General features: G+C 36.8%; 1 protein-coding gene across 1 annotated transcript; it reads right to left on the bottom strand.

Annotated features, from left to right (window-relative positions):
* Positions 1-3,024: 3,024 nt before the first annotated feature.
* LOC123937909 (olfactory receptor 2T33-like) lies at positions 3,025-3,978 on the bottom strand. Its single transcript, XM_045998726.1, has one exon. It carries the CDS (start codon positions 3,961-3,963, stop codon positions 3,025-3,027), a length of 939 nt encoding a protein of 312 aa, XP_045854682.1. The 5' UTR covers positions 3,964-3,978.
* Between the last annotated feature and the right edge of the window lie 21,039 nt (positions 3,979-25,017).

Here is a 25,017-nt window from a genome sequence, read left to right as displayed (position 1 = left end):
AGACCATTACATGCTCTTGGATTGGAAGAATAAACATTGTTAAAATGTCTATACTCCTAGAGCAATCTCTACTTTTAATGGATTCTGATCAAATTTCCTTGGGAATTTTCCAAACAGGTGGGGCAAATAATCCTAAAATGTGTATGGAATCAGAAGAGACCTCGAATTGCTAAGGAAATGTTGAAAAACAAAAACAAAACTAGTGGCATCACGTTACCTGATTTCAAGCTCTACTACAAATCTGTGATCACCAAGACAGCATGGTACTGGCATAAAAACAGACACATAGACCAGTGGAACAGAGTAGAGAGCCCAGATAATGACCCTCAATACTATGGTCAAATGATCTTCGACAAAACAGGAAAAAATATACAGTGGATAAAAGACAGTCTCTTCAATAAATGTTGCTGGGAAAAGTGGACAGCTATATGTAGAAGAATGAAACTCAACCATTCTCTTACACTGTACACAAATATAAACTCGAAATGGATAAAAGACCTCAACGTGAGACAGGAATCCATCAGAATCCTAGAGAAGATCATAGGCAGTAAACTCTTCGATATCAGCCACAGCAACTTCTTTCAAGATATGTCTCCAAAGGCGAAGGAAACAAAAGTGAAAATGAAGTTTTTGGACTTCATCAAGATCAAAAGCTTCTGCACAGCAAAGGAAACAGTCAACATAACAAAAAGGCAACCAACGGAATGGGAGAAGATATTTGTAAATGACAATACAGACAAAGGGTTGATATCCAGGATCTATAATGAACTCCTCAAACTCAACACACACAAAACAGATCATCATATCCAAAAATGGGCAGAAGATATGAACAGATATTTTTCCAATGAAGACATACAAATGGCTATCCGAAACATGAAAAAATGTTCCTCATCACTAGCCATCAGGGAGATTCAAATTAATACCACATTGGGATACCACCTTACACCATTTAGAATGGCCGAAATTAGCAAGACAGGAAACAACATGTGTTGGAAAGGTTGTGGAGAAAGGGGAACCCTCTTACACTGTTGGTGAGAATGCAAGTTGGTGCAGCCACTTTGGAGAACAGTGTGGAGATTGCTCAAGTAATTAAAAATAGAGCTTCATTAGGACCCTGCAATTGCACTACTGGGTATTGGCCCCACAGATATAGTTGTAGTGAAAAGAAGGACTATCTCTACCCCAATGTTTATAGCAACAATGGCCATGGTTGCCAAACTGTGGAAAGAACCAAGATGCCCTTCATTGGATGAATGGATAAGGAAGATGTGGTCCATATACATGATGGAGGATTATGCCTCCTTCAGAAAGGATGAATACCTAACTTTTGTAGCAATATGGACGGGACTGGAAGAGATTATGCTGAGTGAAATAAGTCAAGCAGAGGGAGTCAAGTAGCATATGGTTTCACTTATTTGCGGAGCATAAAAGAACATGGAGGACATGGGGAGATGGAGAGGAGAAGGGAGTTGAGGGAAATTGGAAGGGGAGGTGAACCATGAGAGACTTGGACCCTGAAAAAGAACCTGAGGGTTTTGAATGGTCGGGGGGGGTGGGAGGATGGGAGAACCAGGTGGTGAGCAATAGGGAGGGCATGTATTGCATGGAGAACTGGGTGTTGTGCAAAAACTATAAATATTGTTATGCTGAAAAAAATCAATAAATAAAAATTAAAAAAATAAAAAATAGAAAATCATTAATTAATTAATATTATAGAAGTCCTTGATAGCATTAGATCAGAAAACTTTGAAAGAAAAAAAAATAATGAGAATAAAGACAAAAAAATTGCATACTATAGAAAAATATATGAGATTTTCAAGGCATGATACCACCACTGGAATTGAAATACGTGATGATGCATAATTAAAGCAAACAAACTTATAATTCTAGCTCAATGGCCATTGAAGATGAGAATTGCATAAATCTGAATTTTAATGAAATAAGTAACATTTGATAATTGAATAAAAGCAGAAATGTCCGAAAAATGTAATAACAAGTTATCCAAATTAAACTTTATTTTAAAAAAAATTCCAAATAATCCTATGAATGTCATACACTGTTTCCTACAAAATCACCAGTTGTTTTTGCATTGGAAGAATCTACGTATTTGTTTTTCCCCCTAAAAATGAAAAGTCATCTTTCACAAAGGAAAACATGCACACAGACAATGAGGTAATGAAAAAGTTCTTGGAAACCCTAATCATCATGGAAATGGAAAATATAAATAAAATGAGTTAGTATACCCACACTAGTGCTGCTAAAGTGAAAAAGGTTGATGTTACCCACAATTGCTGCCAATCGGAGCAAGTGGTACTCCTGTGACTTGCTGGTAGGCATATAATATTGAACAAACATATTGAACTGTTTACTAAAAATTAGTCATGCATCCAACAAATGAAATTAAAACATGTGATCACAAGATGGAATTTAAACCTATTTTTGTCATAATAGTTCCAGACTGAAAATATCCCACATGTTCATCCTCAAAGTAGTAAGTAAACAAAAACTGTTAGATTCAGAGATAGGAATATTATTTAGGAACAAAAAAAAAAAAGCAAACTGATGACAAATATAAAATCCTGGCAGAATCTTTAAGAACATATTAAGTTGAGAAAAAGACACATGATATAAAAAATGCCCATTTAGTTAGTGGGTAAGTTACAACTCCACATTATTGAAATTGGTTGAGCAATGAGTTTTGAGTATTCTAGTGTTTTAAGATATACCACAATTAAAAAGAAACTACAACTGACATTGAATATTGTTTGACTACTTAGTTCATTCTTTGAACAAATACTTATTGTATGGTGTGCTGTAAAAACATTTTAATGATCTGTATCAACGAAATTTTAACAATCCATTTGGATGTGATAATGACAACCTAGGAAAATATCCAAACTATGAAGCTTTGTCTTCATTTCAGTATAAAATAGTAACAGATATAACACATATATAACTTTTCTCTAGGAAATCCCACAGAGTCACATTATACAGCCTTTAAATCAGGAGCAAATCAATGTGGTCTTAGTCATGACATAAGGCAGCACACTGACCCATACACTTTCTCAGGACTCCCTTGACTTCAGTGTTCCTCATACTGTAGATGAGGGGGTTCAACAAAGGAGTGAATATCGTATAGAAGGCTGACACCACTTTATCACTATTAGCTGACCTGTAAGATTTGGGTTGCATATAGGTAAAAATGGCAGCTCCATAAAAGAGTCCCACCACAGAGAGGTGGGAAGAACAGGTGGCAAATGTCTTCTTGCGAGCTTCTCTAGAATTCATCTGGAGAACTGCAGCTAAGATGAAACTATAGGAAATCAGTATAAGAGAAAATGGGACCAGGAGCATTAATACACAGCAGCTGTACATCACATACTCAAAAACAAATGTGTCGGCACAAGCCAAACGCACCAGAGTAGGGGCCTCACAGAAGAAATGATTGATTTCATGTGCATCGCAAAATGGGAAGCTCAGGGTAGCAGCAGCCTGCATGAGTCCATCAGCTGCCCCCAGGAACCAAGACCCCATAGTCAATCTCAGGCATAATTTCCAGTTCATGAGAATGGGGTATCTCAGTGGGTGGCAAACAGCCACATAGCGGTCATAGGACATGGCTGCTAAGAGGAAGCACTCACCCCCACCCAAAGTGAGGAGGAAGAAGATCTGTAACCCACAGCCAGCAGGGGAGATAGACTTCTTGCTAGTCAAGTAGTTAGCTGCCATTTGGGGCACAATGGTAAAGACCAGCATCATGTCCATGAGGGAGAGTTGGCTCAGTAGGAAGTACATGGGCGTGTGGAGACGAGTATCCTGTTGAATCAGGAAAACCATGAGTGCATTGCCTATGAGGGAGGTGAAGGCAATTGTCAGAACCATCACAAAGAGAAACAGATGGGCTTTTGTGTGGTTAAAGAGTCCTAGAAGAATGAAATCTGAGGTGGTGTTCCAGATGTTCATGATTTTAAACAGGAGTGACACTGTAAATGGAGAAAGAGATAACAGTTTTTTATCATTTGCAATGGTCTATTTCAAGTACATTTTTATTGATAAGTACATGGCTGATAATGATAAAATATTTTTTAAGTCTTTCATCTGCCATTTAAAGCAATTGACTTGGACATAAAATTAATTTCAACTTTTTCCAAATTATTCTCTTTCAAAGTTTTCAAAATAAGTACCTCCATATTTATTATTGATTCATTAGGATAATAAATATTTTGATCCATTGCAAGGATATGATAACTGTGTCTTTGTACCACATGATACCAACATAAGTGAAAAAAGGACAGTATTCACGTAATTTGTAATTTATGTTAGTGTCTCGTCTTATATTATGCATAGTTAAAATTCTTAGAAGCTGAGTTACATCAATGTGTTTAACTGTATAAAAAGTAGGTCCTTGATACAAGAATTATACATATAAAACAAAGCAATATTTTTGTAAACTGGTGTACTTCATGTTGACTTACTAAAATTTGAATTTTAAAAACTATCAAAATGAGATCACCTTTCTTGATATCATTTATGTCAGGAAGGCATTGATTTTTTTCCAAAAAGGATTTAGATTTTCAAGTCTAGGAGCTAAAATACTGAGTCTGGATGCACAGGAAAGATGGCAGAGAAGTAGGGGACTCCATTTCAACTGGCCCCCTGAATTTAGCTGGATATCTACTAAATGATTCTGAATAGCCACAAAATCATCCCAAGATAAAAGAATATCTATCTGGACTTCTACCAGCAGAATAGTAGCTACTTTTTGCAAGGTAAGATGTGCAGTGTCATGAATCTGTGGGGATATATTGGAAGATAGACAGAAAAGGAGTGGGGGCTTCAGATAAGCTGGTTCCTGGAAAGTGATATAACACCAGAACACAAAAGTCTCCTGTGTCAAGAACCAGGCAAAATCTTTCAGATCTGTATCTCCTGGGAAACTTCCCTAGAGCAGTGCTCAGACAGAATCCAGGAGCTTCCTATATGCTTGGGAGCTTGTGGCTGCTCATGGTTTTAGAATTACAAAGGGCAGGGACATGCTAGGGTCTCCAGGAAAATTTCTGAGAAAGCCACTGTGGGCATGCACTGGAGGAGGCTGCAGTTTTCAGTGGTACAAAAATAGAGGTTGTCCTGGAGCATTTATTGAAGAGAGCAGGCTGTGATTTCTCTGCTCTGGAACAAAGGTTTGTGTGTATACATTTTTGCTCTGACCCTCAGAAGTGGCAGGAAAAGCTGGTAGAGACCAAAAGCTCAAAAGACAAGTTTTGATGGAGCTCATCCCCCTAACGGGGGGGCGGGGTAAATCTGCCCAAGCATGGTTGCCTGAGAAAGAGTACCACAGTCTTCTCCATCAGAACACAGGCTGTAAGAACAAGAGGCTGACAACCCTATGGACCCCATAATACTGTAAAATCCCAACAGCAGTGGAAAATTGTATATTGAGCTCTAAGCATTGCCTCATGTGTTGTTTATTATTCAGATACAATTATCTTTTTCTTTTTATTCTTTCTCTTATGCTTCTAGTTTTTTTTTCTTTTTATCTCTTTGTCATTTCAACTAGATGTTTAATATATCAACTTATATTTCACAGTAGCTTTTTAAATTGTACTTTTACACACTTCTGTCTTTTTCAGATATATGCTTCATTGTAGCCTTTTCAATATTAACCTTTATATATAGTAGTTTTACTTTCCCTGTAATCCTCTAACAAACAGACCAAAATACACGCAGGAAAAACTGAAATGCCCTACATTGTCCACAATGAGTTACTATAGACCCCTTCACCTCATCCTTTTTTTTAAATTTTAATTTTCTTAATATTTAAATTTTATAAATTTCTTTTTTTTATAAATTTCATTCTTGTGTTGCATTTTCTTTCTTGTGGCTTCTGACTGCTCCAGATTTTCCTAGGGTGCATTTTGCTTTGGTTGTGGTTGATATATTGGACTCTGTACACTCCTTCAAACATCCCTCAACAGAATGACTAGGAAGAAGAACTACGAAGAAAGAAAAGAACTGGAGATGATGGCTTCTGATAAAAACTAATGGATATGGATGTAAGGAAGAAGTCAGAGATAGAATTAAAAGTAACAATTATGAAGTCAGTAGCTAGGCTTAAGAAAACCATTAGTGACAATATGGAAATCTCTAAGGGCATAAAAGAGATCTAATCAAACTGACATTAAAAATACTATGAAAGGGATGCAGTCTAAACTGGAAACTCAAACAACCAGGGTAAAAGAGGAAGAACAATAGATTAGTGAGGTAGAAGATAAACTTATAGAAAGGATAGAAGCAGAGGAGGATAGGGATATTCAGCTAGAGTCCCATGAGACAAACTTAGAGAGATCAATGGTACCATGAAACATTCCAATGTCAGAATTATTCAGATCCTCGAAAGGGTGGAGAGAGTGTACTAGAAGGTATATTTGAACAAATCACAGTTGAGGACTTACCTAATATGGGGAAGGAAACAAGTAGAGAAAAGAGAAAGAGTGGAGAAGAACCCTCCCAAGATCAATAAAAATAGACCAACACATGGCATATAATAATAAAACTTGCAAATCTAAGAGCCAAGGTAGGTATCCTGAAAGCACCAAGGGTGAAGAGATTTATTACATACAGTGAAAGGAAAAATCAGAATAACATTAGACCTGTCCACAGAGACCTGACACTAAATGAGAAGAACATGCAACCAACAATACTTCATCTAGCCAGACTATCATTCAGAACAGATGGAGAAACAAGTCACTTCCAGGACCAGCAGAAACGGAAAGAATATCTGCCACCAATCCAGTCTTGCCAGATATATTAAGGGGGATTCTATAAGAGAAGAAAGACCCCCATGAGTAATATAGATGAGAACTTTGCATCTATAGAGACAGGGACATTGCAAACAATATGATAGCAGTAAATCCATATCTCGCAATAGTTATTCTGAACATCAATGGTCTAAATGCTCTCATGAAATGTCAGCAGGTTTCAGATTGGATAAAAAGACATGGCTCATCTATATGTTGTCTACAAGAGACCCATTTTGAACCCAAGGACACCTGCAGATTGACACCGAGGGGATGGAGAACAATTTATCATGGTAGTGTCCCTCCAAAAAATGTTGGGGTTATAATTCTCATTCAGAAAAGTTAGATTTTAAACCAAATACTGTAGCAAGAGATGTGGAGGGACACACTATCATACTTAAGGGGTCTATCCAAAAAGAAAATCTAATAATTGTAAATATCTATGCCCCCACCATAGGAGCAGCTAACTACATAAACTGACTGTTAATGAAAGTAATCTTATTCATAATACTACATTAACAGAAGGAGACCTCAACACTCGTCTCTCAGCAATTGACAGATCATCTAAGTAGAAGATCAATGAAGAAAACAAGTGCTTTAAATGACACATTGGACCAGATGGACTTTGTAGATGTATAGAGAACATTCCACCCTAAAACAACAGAATATCTATTCTTCTCACTTGCACACAGAACTTTCTGAAGAATACACAACATACTGGATCACAAATCAAGTCTCAGCCAATACCAGAAGACTGAGAATATCTCTTGCATGTTATAAGATCAGAATTCTTTGAAACTGGCTCAATCACAAGAAAAAAATGTGGAAGGAATTCAAACACCTGGACTTTAAAGTACATTCTGCTAAAGAATGCTTAGGTCAACCAGGAAATTAAAGAAGAACTTAAACGACTCATGGAAACTGATGAAATGAAAACCTAAAAGTAGTAAGAGGGAAATACATAGCCACTCAAGCCTCTCTCAAAGTATAGAAAAAAATCCCAAATGCACAAGCTAAACTTACATCTAAAGGATATGGATAAAGAACAGCAAAGAAAACCTAAACCAAGCAGGAGTAAGGGCTAGGGCAGAGATCAATGAAATAGAAACCAGCAAAACAGTAGAATGGATGAACAAAACTAGAAGCTGGTTCTTTGAAAGAACTAATAAGATTGATAAGCCACTGCCCAAACATATCCAAAAGAAAAGAGAAAGGACCCAAATAATAAAATCTTGAATGAAATGGGAGAGCTCATGACTAACACCAATGGAATAGAAACAATTATTAGAAATAATTACCACCAAAAAATAAATTCCACCAACTATATGCCAATAAATTAAGCAAACTGGAAGAAATGGATGCCTTCCTAGAAACTTATAAACTACCAAGACGGAAAGAGGAAGAAATAGACAATCTGAATAAAGCAATAACCAGTAATGAAATTGAATCATTAATTCAAAACCTCCCTAAAAACAAGAGTCGATGACCAGATGGCTTCCTAGGGGAATTCTTCCAAGAGTTCAAATAATAATACCTATTCTACTGTAGCTGTTTCAAAAAAAAAAAAAAAAAAAAAAGAAAGAAAGTAAAGAAAAAGAAAGAAGGAAACAGAAGGAAAACTTCAAAATTCATTCTAGGAGGCCAGCATCACCCTGATCCCAAAACCAGGCAAAAACCCCAATAGAAAGGAAAATTACAGACCCATATCCCTGATGAACATGGATTCCAGAATACTCAAAAGGTCCTACCCAATAGGATTCATCAGTATATTAAAAGGAATACCCATCACGACCAATTAGGACTTATTCCTGGGATACAAGAGTGGTTCAACATTCATAAATCAATGTGATAGAACACATTAGTAAAACAAAAGACAAAAACCATACAATCCTCTCAAATGATGCAGAAAAAGCATTTGACAAAATACAGCTTCCTTTCCTGATTAAAACACTTCAGTGTAACGGTAGAGGGAATGTTTCCAATATCATTTAAAAAAAATCTATGAAAATCCAGAGTAAATATCATTTTTAATTGGGAAATTTTGAGAGTTTTCCCTTAAGGTTAGGAATATGACAGGGATGTCCACTTTCACCATTATTATTCAAAATAGTACGAGAAGTCTCAACAGAAAGAAATAAAGACATTTAAATTGGCAAAGAATGAATCAAAATCTTTCTTCAGAGATGGCATGGTACTTTCTGTGGAAAACCCAGAAGTCACCACAAACAATAATCAGACTCATACAATAATTCATCAACCTTGCAGAATAAAAAATCAGTGCACAGAAATCACTTTCACTTCTATATACTGACAGTGTGACTGAGGAAAGAGAAAATAAGGTATTGAACTCATTTACACTTGCACCAACAATCATAAGATAACTGGGAATAAGTATAAACAAAGTATCCGCACTCTAGAAGCTAGAGAACATTTATGAAAGAAATTCAGGGAGACATAAAAGGATGAAAAACTTTCCATAACCATGTTTTGGTGGAGTAAACATTGGGAAAATAAATCTTCCCAGAGCGTCTGCACATTCAATGCAATCCTTATCAAAATTCCATCAACTTCATTCAGAGTTGGGAAAAAAATCCTAAAATTTGTGTGGAATGAGAAAAGACCCTGAATAGCCAGGGGAATGTTGAAAAAGAAATCCAAAGCTGGTGGCATCCCAATGCCTGACTTCAAGCTGAATTACAAAGTTTTGATCAGCAACATAGTATGTTATTGGTACAAAAATAGACACATAGATCAATGAAAGAGAATTGAGACTCCACAAACAGATCCTCAACTCTATCATCAGCTGATCTGTGACAAATCAGTAAAAAATATACAATGCAAAAAAGACAATCTCTTCAATAAATAGTGCTGGAAAAATTGGTCAGCTACCCACAAAAAAGTGAAACTGGACCATTATTTTATACCATACACAAAGATAAACTCTAAATGGATGAAACATCTCAATGTGAGACAAGAATCCACCAAAATTCTAGAGAACATTGATAATACTTCTTCCACATCAGCCATCACAATTTCCTTCAGGACACATCTCCAAACGCATGGGAAAGAAAAGCAAAAATGAACGTTTGAATCCTCATGAAGTTAAAAGACTTTTTCACAGTGAAGAAATCAGTTAACAAAACTGAAAGGAAATTCACAGAATGGGAAAAGATTTTCACAAATGACACTACAGAAAAATGCCTTATATGTAATATCTATAAAGAACTTCTCAAACTCAACACCCAAAAAACAAATAATCCAGTCAAGAACTGGGAAGAACACATGAGCAAACACTTCTCCATTGAAGACATACAAATGGCTAACAGACACATGAAAAAGTGTTCATCATCATTAGTCATCAGGGAAATTCATATCAAAACCACATTGAGATACCACCTTACACCAGTTAGAATGGCCGAAATTAACAAGACAGGGAACAAGTGTTGAAGAGGATGTGGAGAAAGGGGAATCCCCTTAACACTGATGGTGGGAATGCAGGTTGGTGCAGCCACTTGGTTAAAATAGTATGGAGATTCTTTAAAAACATTTTAAAAAGTAGAGTGACCCGGGGAGAGTCAAGATGGCAGGGAAGTAGGAGGAGGCACCATTTCAACCTGTACCCTAAAGTGAGCTGAATACCTACCAAAGAACTCCGGCCACCCATGAAATCAGCCTGAGATCAGAATTATACATGTCTGGATCTCTACAGGAGCAGAAGACGCCAGTGGCAGGTAAAGCAGACTGGGAACGTCCGACTGATATCTGAAGATAAACAAAAGGGGGAGGGAGCCACCAGAGGTGACCGATCAGAAAGTAACACCCCAACACGAGAGTGCTCTGCGTCTGGGGACCAGCATTAACTTGGAGTCTGGTTGAAAGCACTCAAAAAACAAACAGCAAAGGATCGCGGGGGGTAATAGTGGGAACCTGGGCAGTTAGGGTCAGGGACCTAAGTCCCCGGACCCAGGACAGCCTCCCCTGGCGCGGAGCCAGAGAGAGTGCGGCGGAGAAATCAGGTCTCCGTCCCTGAGCGGCCAGTGCACCTGAACGACAGCGCACCAGAGAACGAGTGAGGTCTGGCTCCCCTGAGGGGCTGGGAGCCTGCCAGACAGTAATCCTGAAACGCGCGTGTCCCACACCCTCCCTTGGGATAGGTGCTACTAGGCGCTAGCCTGGAGCTCTGGCAACCAGAAAAACCAGACATTCCCAGCCCAGGACAGCGGGAAAATGTCAGTGTGCGATCTCTGCTCAGAACCTCTCTGGCGGTCTGGAACTGCCCAGACAGCCACCGCTGCCCTGGTTTTAGGTACAACGAGGAGCTCCTGCATCCCCAGGGACAGTGACTCAGAAAGGACTCTGCCAGCAGCTTTTGCAAAACATTCTGAGGCTTCTCTCTGAGAGGGAGGTCAGGGTGCTGTTTGCTCTCCTCTAAACCTCCAAAAACCATCAAAAGCTGTCAAGACAAGAAAAAACAGATGAAAGAACATAAAAACCACCAGAGAACAAAAGCCTGTTTCCTCAAAGCCCACCCCCTTGAGGAGAGCTGGAGGACCTAACTCAGGGAACATCATTGTCTGAAAACACACGTGGCAGGCCCCTCCACCAGAAAACCAACCAGGAAGAAAGAAAAAAAAAAAAAAGAAAACTGCAAGAGAACAACCACCATTACTTCATAAATACAAACTTTATTTTTAACTCTTTACCAATATTCTGGTTCTTTTTTTAAATACATACAGATAATTTTTTAACCTATTTACCATCACACTGAGATGTCCACTACATCAAATTCCTTAATAAATTTCTAACCTGAACTTTTTGATACATACTCCCGTGTTTCTCTTTTGCTTATCTATTTTTTTTAATTTTTTAAATTTTAACTTATTTAGTCTAGTTTATCTTTTTAAATTTTTATTTTCTAATATACATACAGAGTTAAACTTCAAGGTAAGCCCCTTTCTTGAATCAATGCTACCCCTATAGGCAAACCAGTTTTTAATCCCCCTGTAACTTAGGAATGTTGATCCCCTTAACAAAAACATCAAGATACATCCAGGAAGAATCAAAATAACCTTCCTCGCCCACACTGAGAATTTATAACCCCTCTCCCAATTTTTCCTTCTGCCAGTGTTCCTGTGAATTTGTGTTTGTCCTGGTAGTACATAAATCTTATACTTGGGGTTCTTTCTGATGAGGTTCTTCCCTTTTTTTGCTTATATATATATATTTTTTTTCACTTGTCATATACTTTTATCAGTCTTTTTGTTTGTCTGTTTTTGTTTGTATACTTCATAAATCTTACCTTGGGGCCCATTTGGGCTGAGCCTTTTCTTTTATCTTCCCTTCTTTTCCTGTCTCTCTCTCTCTTTTTTTTTCCTTATTATTTTCCTTTTTATAAATTTCTTCCTCTCTATTTCTTTTTCTTTTCTTTTTTCTCTCATTTGGGTGGGGAACCCTGATTGCACAGAAGTGCTTCAGGATGCACCTTGACTACACCACAATCGATAAATCCAACTGCATCTGTTCAGTCATCTCTTACCAAAATGACTAGGAGGAGGAATACCCAACAGAAGAAAAATACAGAGGATGGACCTTCTGCAACAGAGCTAATGACTATTGACATAGACAATATGTCAGAAAAGGAATTCAGACTAACAATTATCCAGGCAATAGCTAGGTTGGAGAAAGCCATGGATGACCAAACAGAATTGATTATGGCAGAACTGAAATCCACCAGGGATTATGTTCACAATGTTAGGGAAGAACTGAAAGCCACCAGGGATGATGATCAAAATGCTCTCAATGAGTTCCAATCTAATCTAAATTCTCTAAAAGCTAGGGGAACTGAGACAGAAGATAGAATTAGTGATCTGGAGGACAAACAGATAGAGAGAAAGGATCAGGAGGAAGCCTGGAACAAACAGCTCAGAAGCCACAAAAACAGAATCAGGGAAATAAATGATGCCATGTAAGGTTCCAACGTCAAAATTATTGGAATACCTGAAGGGGCAGAAAAAGAAAGAAGTCTAGAAGATAGAGTGGAAGAAGTTGTCTATGAAAATTTTCCCAATCTCACGAATGGAAACAACGTTCATGTACTAGAGGCAGAGAGATTTCCCCTCAAGATTTTAGATTCTCAAAAGTCCTTGCGACACCTTGTAGTTAAAATGAGGAATTATGTTTCAAGACAGACACTCTTAAAAGCACTTAGGACAAAAAAGCTACTTACATACAAAGGAAAGCCCATTAGAATAACGTCACACCTGTCCACAGAGAGGTGGCAAGCCAGAAAGGGCTGGCAAAATATATTCAGAGTACTAAATGAGAAGAACATGCAGCCAAGAATACTCTATCCAGCAAGAGTGACATTCAAAATTGAGGGAGAGATAAAGAGTTTCCAAGACCGGCAAGGCTTAAAAGACTATGCCACCACCATGATGAAACTGCAGGAAATATTAAGGGGGGTCCTATAAAAGGAAAAAATCCTAAGAATAACATTGAACAGAAATATAGAAACAATCTACACAAAGAAACACTTCAAAGTTAACACGATGTCAATAAAAAATTATCTCTCAATAATCACTCGCAATGTGATGACCTAAATGCGCCCATAAAACGACACAGGGTTGCAGATTGGATAAAACGACAGGACCCATCCATATGTTGTCTACAAGAGACCCATTTTGAACCTAAGGATACACCCAGACTGAAGGTGAAAGGATGGAGAAGCATCTCTCATGCCAATGGGCCTCAAAAGAAAGCCGGAGTAGCGATTCTCATATCAGATAAATTAGATTTTAAACTAAAGACTGTAGTCAGAGATACAGAAGGACACTACATAATTCTTAAAGGGACTATCCTCCAAGACGATCTAACAATTGTAAATATCTATGCCCCCAATATGGGAGCACCTATTTATATAAGAAAACTATTAATCAAGATAAAGAGTCATATTGATATGAATACAAAATAGTAGGATATCTTAATATGCCTCCCTCAGAAATAGACAGATCATCGAAGCAGAAAATTAATAAAGAAATAAGAGCATTGAATGAAACATTGGACCAGATGGACCTCATAGACATATACAGAACATTCCACCCTAAAACAACAAAACAGTCATTCTTCTGGAGTGCACATGGAACCTTCTCTAGAATAGACCACACACTGGGTCACAAAGCAGGACTCAACCAATACCAGAAGACTGACATTATTCCCTGCATATTCTCCGATCATAATGCATTGAAACTGGAACTCAATCACAAGGAAAAGTTCAGAAGGAACTCAAACACCTGGAAGCTAAAGACCACCGTGATAAGAATGCTTGGATCAACCAGGAGATCAAAGAAGAACTTAAACAATTCATGGAAACCAAATGAGAATGAAGACACTTTGGTCCAAAACCTATGGGATACAGCAAAGGTGGTTCTAACGGAGAAATACATAGCCATCCAAGCCTCCCTCAAAAAATTGAAAAATCCAGAATACACCAGCTGTCTCTACACCTTAAAGAACTGGAGAATCAACAACAAATTAAACCAACTCCACACGCAAGAAGGGAAATAATCAAGATTAGAGCAGAGATCAATGAGGTAGAAACCAGAGATACCGTAGAACGTATCAATGATACTTTAAGCTGGTTTTTTGAAAGAATCAGTAAGATCGATAAATAATTGGTCACACTAATCCAAAAGAAAAGAGAGAAAGCCGAAATTAATAAAATTAAGAATGAAAAGGGAGAGATCACAACTAACACCAAGGAAATAGAAAAAATCTTCAGAAATTATTACCAACAGTTATATGCCAATAAGCTAATCAACCTAGATGAAATGGATGCATTCCTGGAAAACTACAAACTCCCAAAACTGAACCAGGAAAGAATTGACAACCTGCATAGACTGATGTCTAGTAATGAGATTGAAGCAGTGATCAAAAACCTCCCAAAAAACAAGAGCCCAAGACAAGACGGATTCCCTGGAGAATTCTACCAAACTTCCAAAGAAGAAATAAAACCAATTCTCCTGAAGCTATTCCGAAAAATTGAAGCAGAAGGAAAACTTCCAGACTCTTTTTATGAAGCCAGCATTACCCCGGTCCCCAAAGCAGGGAAAGACCCTACCTAAAAGGACAATTTCAGACCAATATCACTGATGAATATGGATGCTAAGATTCTCAACAAGATCCTAGCAAACAGGATCCAGCAGCACATTAAAAAGATTATCCACCATGACCAGGTGGGATTCATCCCTGGGTTACAAGGTTGGTTCAACATTTGCAAATCAATCAATGTGATAGAACAAATCAATAAGAGAAGAGAGAAGAACAACATGGTCCTCTCAATTGATGCAGAAAAAGCATTTGACAAATTCCAGCATCTGTTCCGGACTACAACGCTTCAAAATATAGTGATAGAGGGAGCATTCCTGAACTTCATAAAATCTATCTATGAAAGACCCACAGCAAATATCATCCTCAATGGGAAAAAGCTTGCAGTCTTCCCGTTGAATTCAGGAACACGGCAAGGATGCCCACTCTCACCACTCTTGTTCCACATAGTATTAGAATTCCTAGCAATGGCAATCAGACAACAAAGAGAAATAAAAGATATCCAAATTGGCAAGGAAGAAGTCAAACTCTATCTCTCTTCACAGATGACATGATTCTTTATATGGAAAACCCCAAAGACTCCACCCCCAAGTACTAGAACTCATACAGCAGTTCAGTAACGTGGCAGGATACAAAGTAAATGTACATAAATCAGTGTCCTTCTTATACACTAACAATGAAAATACAAAAAGGGAAATTAGAGAATCATATCCATTTACTATAGCACCAAGAACCATAAGATACCTGGGAGTAAACCTAACCAAAGAGGTAAAGGACCTGTTCTCGAGGAACTACAGAACACTCATGAAAAAAATTGAAGAAGACACAAAAAAATGGAAGACCCTTCCATGCTCTTGGATCGGAAGAATAAACATTGTTAAAATGTCTATACAGCCTAGAGCAATCTATACTTTTAATACCATTCTGATCAAAATTCCACCTGTATTTTTCAAAGAGCTGGAGCAATTAATCCTAAAATTTGTATGGAATCAGAAGAGACCCCGAATTGCTAAGGAAATGTTGAAAAACAAAAACAAACTGGCGGCATCATGTTACCTAATTTCAAGCTTTACTGCAAAGCTGTGATCACCAAGACAGTGTGGTACTGGCATAAAAACAGACATATTGACCAGTTGAATAGAGTGGAGAGCCTAGATATGGACCCTCAACTCTATGGTGAAATAATCTTCGACAAAACAGGAAAAAATATACATTGGAAAAAAGACAGTCTCTTCAATAAATGGTGCTGGGAAAACTGGACAGCGATATGTAGAAGAATGAAACTCGACCATTCTCTTACACCATAGACAAAGATAAACTCTAAATGGATAAAAGACCTCAATGTGAAACAGGAATCCATCAGAATCCTAAAAGAAAACATAGGCAGTAACCTCTTCGATATCAGCCATAGCAACTTCTTTCAAGATATGTCTCCAAAGGCCAAGGAAACAAAAGCGAAAATGAACTTTGCGACTTCAGCAAGATCAAAAGCTTCTGCACAACAAAGGAAACAGTCAAAAAAACAAAGAGGCAACCCACCGAATGGGAGAAGATATTTGCAAATGACAGTACAGACAAAAGGTTGATATCCAGGATCTATAAAGAACTTCTCAAACTCAACACACACAAAACAGATAATCATATCAATAAATGGACAGAAGATATGAACAGACACTTCTACAATGAAGACATATAAATGGCTCTCAGAAACATGAAAAAATGTTCATCATCACTAGCTATCAGGGAGATTCAAATTAAAACTACATTGAGATACCACCTGACCCCAGTTAGAATGGCCAAAATTAGCAAGACAGGAAAGAAAATGTGTTGGAGAGGATGTGGAGAAAGGGGAACCTTCTTACACTGTTGGTGGGAATGCAAGTTGGTGCAGCCACTCTGGAGAAGAGTGTGGATATTCCTCACGAATATAAAAATAGAGCTTCCCTATGACCCTGCAATTGCACTGCTGGGTATGACCTCAAAGATATAGATGTAGTGAAAAGAAGCCCATTGTTTATAGCAGCAATGGCCACGTTCTCCAAACTGTTGAAAGAACAAAGATGCCCTTCAAAGGATGAATGGATAAGGAAGATGTGGTACATATACACAATGGTGTATTATGCTTCCATCAGAAAGGATGAATACCCAACTTTTGTAGCAACATCGACGGGACTGGAAGAGATTATGCTGAGTGAAGTAAGTCAAGCAGAGATAATCAAGTATCATATGATCTCACTTATTTGTGGAGCATAACACAGAAAATGGAGCACATGGGGAGATGGAGAGGAGAGGGATTTGAGGGAAACTGGAAGGGGAGATGAACCATGAGAGACTATGGACTCTGAAAAACAACCAGAGGGTTTTGAAGGGTCGGGATGTGAGAGGTTAAGGAACCAGGTGGTGGCTAATAGGGAGGGCACATACTGCATGGAGCACTGGGTGTGGTGCAAAAACAATGAACACTGTTACGCTGAAAATAAACAAACAACCAAAAAAAGTATAGGACCCTACGACCTGACAATTGCACTATTGGGTATTTACTCCAAAGATACATATGCAGTGAAAAGATGGGCCATATGTACCCCAGTGTTCATGGCAACAATGTTCACAATAGCTAAACTGTGGAAAGAGCTAAGATGCCCTTCAACAGATGAATAAATAAAGAAGATGTGGTCCACATGTACAATGCAATATTACCCAGCCATCAGAAAGGATGAATCCCCAACTTTTGCATCAACATGGATGGGACTGGAGATTATGCTGAGTCAAATAAGTCAAGAAGAGAAAGTCAATTTTATGTTTTCATTCACTTGTGGAACATAAGGAATAACATGAAGCACATTAGGAAAAGGAAGAGAAAAGTGAAGGGAGGAAAATCAGATGAACCATGAGATACTGGAATCCAAGAACCTGAGGTTTTTGGGGAGGGAGGGGATGTGTTGGCCCTGTGATGGTTATTAAGAAGGATACATATTGCATGGAGCACTGTGTGTTATATGTAAACAGTGAATCTTGGAACACTATATCAAAAACTAATGATGTACTGTATGGTACATAAAAAAGAGTAAAAAATGCAAAACCATGAAATACCAGCTTGCACCAGTTCAAATGGCAAAAATCAACAAGTCAAGAAACAACAAGTGTTGGTGAGGATGAGGAGAAAGGAGAACCCTCCTACAGTATTTGTGGCAATTTAAGCTGGTAAAGTCACCCTGGAAAGTGGTATGGACATTCCTCAAGAATTTAAAAATAGACCTACATTATGACCCAGCAATTGCACCACTAGGCATCTATCATAAAGATACAGATGTAACAAAAAAAAAAAGAGGGCACAAGCACCCCAATGTTCATAGCAGCAATGACCACAATAGCCCGATTGTGGAAAGACCCAAGACCCCCTTCAACATATGAATAGATAAAGAAAAAATGGTCCATATATACAATGGAATATTACTGAGCAATCAGAAATGATGAATACCCCCCATTTGCATAAACATGGATGGAACTGGAGTAGATTATGTTTAAGTGACATAAGTTAAACATAGAAAGTTATCATATGAGTTCACTCAAATGTGGAACAGAAAGAAAAGCATAGAGGACCACAGGGGAATGGAGGGAAAACTGAATGGGAAAACAGAGAAGGAGGCAAACCATGAGAAACTGTGGACTCTAGGAAACAACCTGAGGGTTTCAGAGGGGAGGGATTTGGGGGTATGGGGTCGCCAGGTAGTGTGTATTGGATAGAGAATATGTTGTGTTGAGCACTGGATGTTATAGGCAACTAATGAATCATTGAACACTACATCAAAAACTAATGATGTACTATATAACAAACTGATCATAATAAAAATAATAAAAATAAATAAAATAAATAAATAAATAGTAGGACATGCCAACCAGAAGAGCAAAAACAAATAAATAAAATAAAATAGAATATTTTATGAGGCTCCAGTCTGGCTCAATACGTTAGGCATTCAAGGGGCACCTGGGTAGCTCAGCCGGGTCTTCAGCAACTGCCTTAAGCTTGGGTCACTCTTTGCTTCTCCCTCTCACACTCCCCTTGCTTGTGTTTCCTCTCTTGCTACCTCTCTCTCTGTCGAATAAATAAATAAAATATCAATAAAAAAAAGTTAGGCCTCCAAAGCTTGATTTTGGCCCAGGTCATGATCTTGGGGTTGTGAGATCAAATCCTACCTCCAGCTCTGTGCACAGCAGGGACTCTGCTTGCTATTTTCTCCCTTTGCCTCTATTAGCACTGTGCTCTCTCTCTAAAATAATTAAGTTCTTATAGTATGTGTATATATATATACACACACACATATGTATATATATGGTAAAAAGCAAAATATGACATATATGTTTATTAAATAATTACCTTTTTCTTTACAAAAAAAAATAGAATAAAATAAATTGTCATAGGAAAGTCTAGCCACAGTCCCAATACTTGGTAAACAAAACAAAACACAGAATAAATTGAGGATTTAAGAGTACTAGCACTTTTTTTTTGTTTTGCTTCATTATATTCCACAGCTTATTAGTAGTTCCACTATTTAACATTTATCTTATTCTACACTGTTAGGTGTTTATAGCCCCCGCTTTTAGATGGTAAACTTTTTTTCTTAAAAAATAATTTCTCCAAATTTTTATTTAAGTTTTATTAGTTAATCTACAATGTAATATTAGATTTAGGTGTAGAATTTATTGATTCAATGCTTACATACAACAGCTGGCTGTCACCGGAGCAGGTACCCTCCTTAATCTCATCATCCACTTAAACCACTCCCTACCCACCTCCCCTCCTGTAAGAGATTGGAAATTTCTTTAGAGTGGTCACAATATGTTACTTGTTAATTTTTGGTACACAAAAGAATACCAAATTAATTTAAAAATTTAAATAAAAGAATGTCATGTATCAAAAAGGAAAGCTGTTGAAACAGTACCACTCTTTTACATTTTTATTTATTTTTTAAAATTTCTTTTCAGTGTTACAGGATTCATTGTTTATGCACCACACCCAGTGCTCCATGCAATACTTGCCCTCCATAATACCCACCATCAGGCTTTTGAATTTAGTTTGTACTTGACAACCATAAGGAAAATAGAGAATTCCTAAACAATCATTTTTCTCCATAGAAAAGTAGAAACTAATTTAACAGGTCCGGCATAATATAGTTATGTCTGCACATAACTATAAAATCTGTAAGTTTCTTAAAGGCACAAAATATCTATGTTATCTATCAACTACACTGGACATTCTCAAAGTGTAATCTGGGGACAACTGGGAGTCAGGGACTCTTTGTGAGAATCTGTGCAGTAAAAATCATTTCCATAATAATACTAAAATGATAAAATATAATAAATAAAACACTGAGTCTGCAAAAGGAAGCTTAACTTAATTTGGAATTGTTAATGTGTTTAGATAACTTTACTAAGTTATATACTGAAAACAGTGAGGACCTTAGACTATTTCCATCAGTGCAGCACTGTATTAGTAAATGAAGGCTTTCATTAAAAAGGCACTTTGTGTAATGAGATAGTTTCCCCTCAAATTCACAGAAATGCAATATTACTGAGTAAAGAAGAGAAAACAAAAAAATTCTTAATTCTCCATTCACTCGGAGAAGCAAATTGATTTCTTCTTCAGTCCAAAGAGAATCTAAATTTTTAAAGTCATGTTCATCTCTGAACTCTTTAGCTTATCTAATAAATAAAATCATAGCTGCAGATATGGAGATATTCGTTCTTTCTCAAATATATGTTGTAATTCAACGAAGTTACAAAGCAGGAGTCAACTTCTTCCATGGGCATTCCCTTTACTCCCACTTTACACAGTCATCCCTTCCTCTAATGCCATCCATTCAGGATGGAGAAATGCTGTGCAAAAGGCTTACTCATTCCCTAACTCCATTGATTGAGCATCATTACTGCCCTGAAAGTTCTCTACTTGACACTTTTAGTTGTTGGTTTCAAAATTAGTCATGATGAAAATAGACTTACTCCTTGCCAAATGTGTTTTGCGTTTGGGAAAAATCTATGATTTTCACATCTTCATATCTCTAAAATTCAGTCTGTACCCCTAGTACCTAAATGAAATCTCTAATAATAGAGTTCAGTATCACTTTCCTGAAACCTCAAAATCCTCCCTGCATTATTTCTTTGTCCTGTGGGCTTCTTATTTTCCACTCTTTGCATCCCCCTATTGTTGAAGATAGACATAATTTTAAACCTATTTAAAAATCAATAGGTAACTTTGTAACCATAGGGTGTTGGACAAGTTTCTTATCTTTTTGCTACAATCTTACCTATGTTGAGTGTACTATCAGTACAGTAGCATCAAAATTTTTACAGTGTTCTACAGTCATTACAATACTAATCACAGGACACTTTTCATATTCTCAAACTGAAATTCTTTTTTTTAATAAATTTATTTATTTTTTCAGTGTAACAGTATTCATTGTTTTTGCACAACACCCAGTGCTCCATGCAACACGTGCCGTCCCTATTACCCACCACCTGGTTCCCCCAACCTCCCACCCCCGCCCCTTCAAAACCCCCAGGTTGTTTCTCAGAGTCCATAGTCTCTCATGGTTCGTATTCCCTTCCAATTTCCCCCAACTTCCTTCTCCTCTCCATCTCCCAATGTCCTCCATGTCATCAAACTGAAATTCTTGTATCCAGTATATAATAAATTCCTATCCTTTCCCCCCCAGCCCCTGGAAAGCACCATTCTATTTTCTGTCTTTGTATATTTGCCTAATATAGGTACATCTGAGAAGTGGAGTCATTAAATAGTTTATGTGTGCATATGTGTGTGTCTGTGATTGACTTATGTCATACAACACAATATCCTCAATGTTCATCCATACTGCAACAAATGTCAGAATATTCTCCCATTTTAAGGTGGAATAATATTCCTTTGTATACATATACTACATTTTACATATTAACTCATTCCATCTATGGGCATTTCTGTTACCTCGGTTCCAATTGTATACTTAAATAACTATTTAATGGGATTTTTTGGTAATAGATGCTCATTATTGGTTATTTTGATTAAGTAAGCATATATATACCATAATATATAATAATTTACACTAAATTTTAGCTTACATCATACAAAATAAGTGCACATGCTTTTAGAGAGTAATTATATCTTTCATGAATTTCCAAGTTAAAATGCATTTTATTATTATGATGTTCCTACTTGTGGTTAAGGGTATTCTTAAATATGAAATAATTAACTCTTAACTTTTCAAGCGATGTCAGAGATAACTGAGCTTTTTTAGGTAAAAACAGTCATCATAATCTTATTGACTAGTTAGAGTGTTCATTGGAGTTAGATTTAAGGGAAAAATCAACTAAATGTGTCAAATTAAATGAGTGTAAGTATATTTTCCTAAGATGTGATAATATAGAATCATTTGTTTAACTAAAAACCCTATCTTTCATACTGCACAGGTGAGATTATTTGCAACTAATTGAAATGTTTTTAACCTATACAAACAAGATTCTAAAGGAGACTCTCTAACAAAATTTACTATGGATACAAAGTGTAGTGAAACTAACCTGCTTTGCAAATAAAATATCTACACTATTATTAAATAGAATAATGAGAACTTAACATTGACTAGTGTGGCAATATGAAAATTTAATACTTTGTAACATGAGTATTTTCTTGTTCATCTTTACTATGGCATGGGAAAATTAGAAATATTTGTCATTCCTTCTGTTTCCATGAAATTCCATTTATAATTCTGAAATTGCAATATCTTTAAATCATAAATTCATCTCTTTTGCAACACTATTATAAGACACAATTATATCCTCTCTTTTTTCTTATAATCATATAATATTTAGGACGGTGTCTATAATTTTCCTCTCTATATTTTTCTGACCCCTGTCACTCTCACTTAGTATTAAAATGCTAAATCTTTCCCAGGATACTGAAAAGGTTAATCAGTCCTTTATGTACAAAATAAAATAGTAACAGCTAAATCATTTATTTGATCAAATTCACGGGCTAGTGTAATAGTTTTAATCTAATTTGGCTAGCACTTATTTTAGTTCTTCATATTGTAGGATGGATAACAGAGTTCATTTTACATGTAAAACTGTATAGAGTGCATAGTATTACTGCAGAATTTCAGGAGCTCAAAATTCATAAGCAAATCATAAATATTAAGAGATTAGTATGATCTACTCACATAAAAATGATGGCTCTCAACAGTCTGACTCTGCATCTCCTTGAGCAGCAGCACCCTGAAACACCTCTTCTATTCTGGCGACATCAAACTTGCTCATATCAGTGTCTACAATGACCTATTAAGGGGAGGAGCCTCTTGACGTCTTTTGCTAAAAAGCTTTCTTATAAATATGCTAGTGTTACATATGTAACACTACATATGTTGACTTTTTGGAAGTCAACAGTGCTTAATTTTAAACGATTTAAGAAATTTTGAAAACTTAAATATTCTTTCCACTTTCAGAAAGCTGTAATTCATTAGAATAAGAAAACATCATTTAAAAAGAAAAGCAAAATGTGCAAAAGTGATCTTGCAAAGGGACGATGATTTAAATATACAATAAATAACTGATTTGGGCATTACTTGTTATGTTTTGATAAGGAGGAAAGATTCAAGAGTTTTTTGTCAAGAGACAAGTTTTTGTCATACAGAGTAATTAAAATGATGGAATGCTAATAATATACTATGTTTTAACTCAAAATAATAATAATAATAATAATTCATAAAGTCATTTAAGTTAAAAAATGATGAGATACACACGTGGAATTTAAGAAATAAAATAGATGAATATAGAGCAAAAAAAAGGGAAGGTTCTCTATAGAGAACAAGGTAAGTGTACCTGGAGGGGAAGCTGGTGGTGTGATCGGTTAATAGGCAGTAGGTATTAAGAAGGGCACTTTTTTAAGATTTTATTAATTTATTTGACAGAGAGAGAGCACAACAAGTAGGCATAGACAGGCAGAGAGAGAGGCGGTGGTATGCAGGCTCCCTGCTGAGCAAAGAGCCCAATGCAGGGCTTGATCCCAGAACACTGAGATCATGACCTAAGCCAAAGACAGAGGCTTAACTCACTGATCCACCCAGATGCCCCTAAAGTACAAAATATATTCTTATAGACATTTCACAATATTTATTCTTCCAATCCAGGAGCATGGAACATTTTTCCATTTTTTTGTGTCTTCCTCAATTTCTTTCATGAGTACTTTATAATTTTCTGTGTATAGATTCTTCGTCTCTTTGGTTAGGTTTATTCCTAGGTATCTTATAGTTTTGGGTACAATTGTAAATGGGATTGACTCCTTAATTCCTCTTTCTTCAGTCTTGTTGTTGGTGTACAGGAATGCAACTGATTTCTGTGCATTGATTTTATATCCTGACACTACTGAATTCCTGTACAAGTTCAAGCAGTTTTGGAGTGGAGTCTTTTGGGTTTTCCACATATAGTATCATATCATCTGCGAAGAGTGATAGTTTGACTTCTTCTTTACCAATTTGGATGCCTTTAATTTCTTTTTGTTGTCTGATTGCTGAGGCTAGGACTTCTAGTACTATGTTGAATAGCAGTGGTGATAATGGACATCCCTGCCGTGTTCCTGACCTTAACGGAAAAGCTTTCAGTTTTTCTCCATTGAGAATGATATTTGCGGTGGGTTTTTCATAGATGGCTTTGATAATATTGAGGTATGTGCCCTCTATCCCCACACTTTGAAGAGTTTTGATCAGGAAGGGATGCTGTACTTTGTCAAATGCTTTTTCAGCATCTATTGAGAGTATCATATGGTTCTTGTTCTTTCTTTTATTAATGTGTTCTATCACATTGATTGATTTGCGGATGTTGAACCAACCCTGCAGCCCTGGAATAAATCCCACTTGATCGTGGTGAATAATCCTTTTAATGTACTGTTGAATCCTATTGGCTAGTATTTTGGCGAGAATTTTTGCGTCTGTGTTCATCAAGGATATTGGTCTGTAGTTCTCTTTTTTGGTGGGATCCTTGTCTGGTTTTGGGATCAAGGTGATGCTGGCCTCAGAAAATGTCTATGCTACCTAAAGCAATCTACACATTTAATGCAATCCCTATCAAAATACCATCC

The sequence above is a fragment of the Meles meles genome, chromosome 3 (genome assembly GCF_922984935.1).
Source record: "Meles meles chromosome 3, mMelMel3.1 paternal haplotype, whole genome shotgun sequence".
Taxonomy (NCBI): domain Eukaryota; kingdom Metazoa; phylum Chordata; class Mammalia; order Carnivora; family Mustelidae; genus Meles; species Meles meles.
Note: the sequence above shows the minus strand (reverse complement) of the source record. Positions and strands in the feature narration are given on the sequence as shown.

Bases quoted from the DNA above. Each gene is read 5' to 3' on its own strand.
- LOC123937909 (XM_045998726.1), bottom strand. From the start codon at position 3,963: ATGAACATCTGGAACACCACCTCAGATTTCATTCTTCTAGGACTCTTT.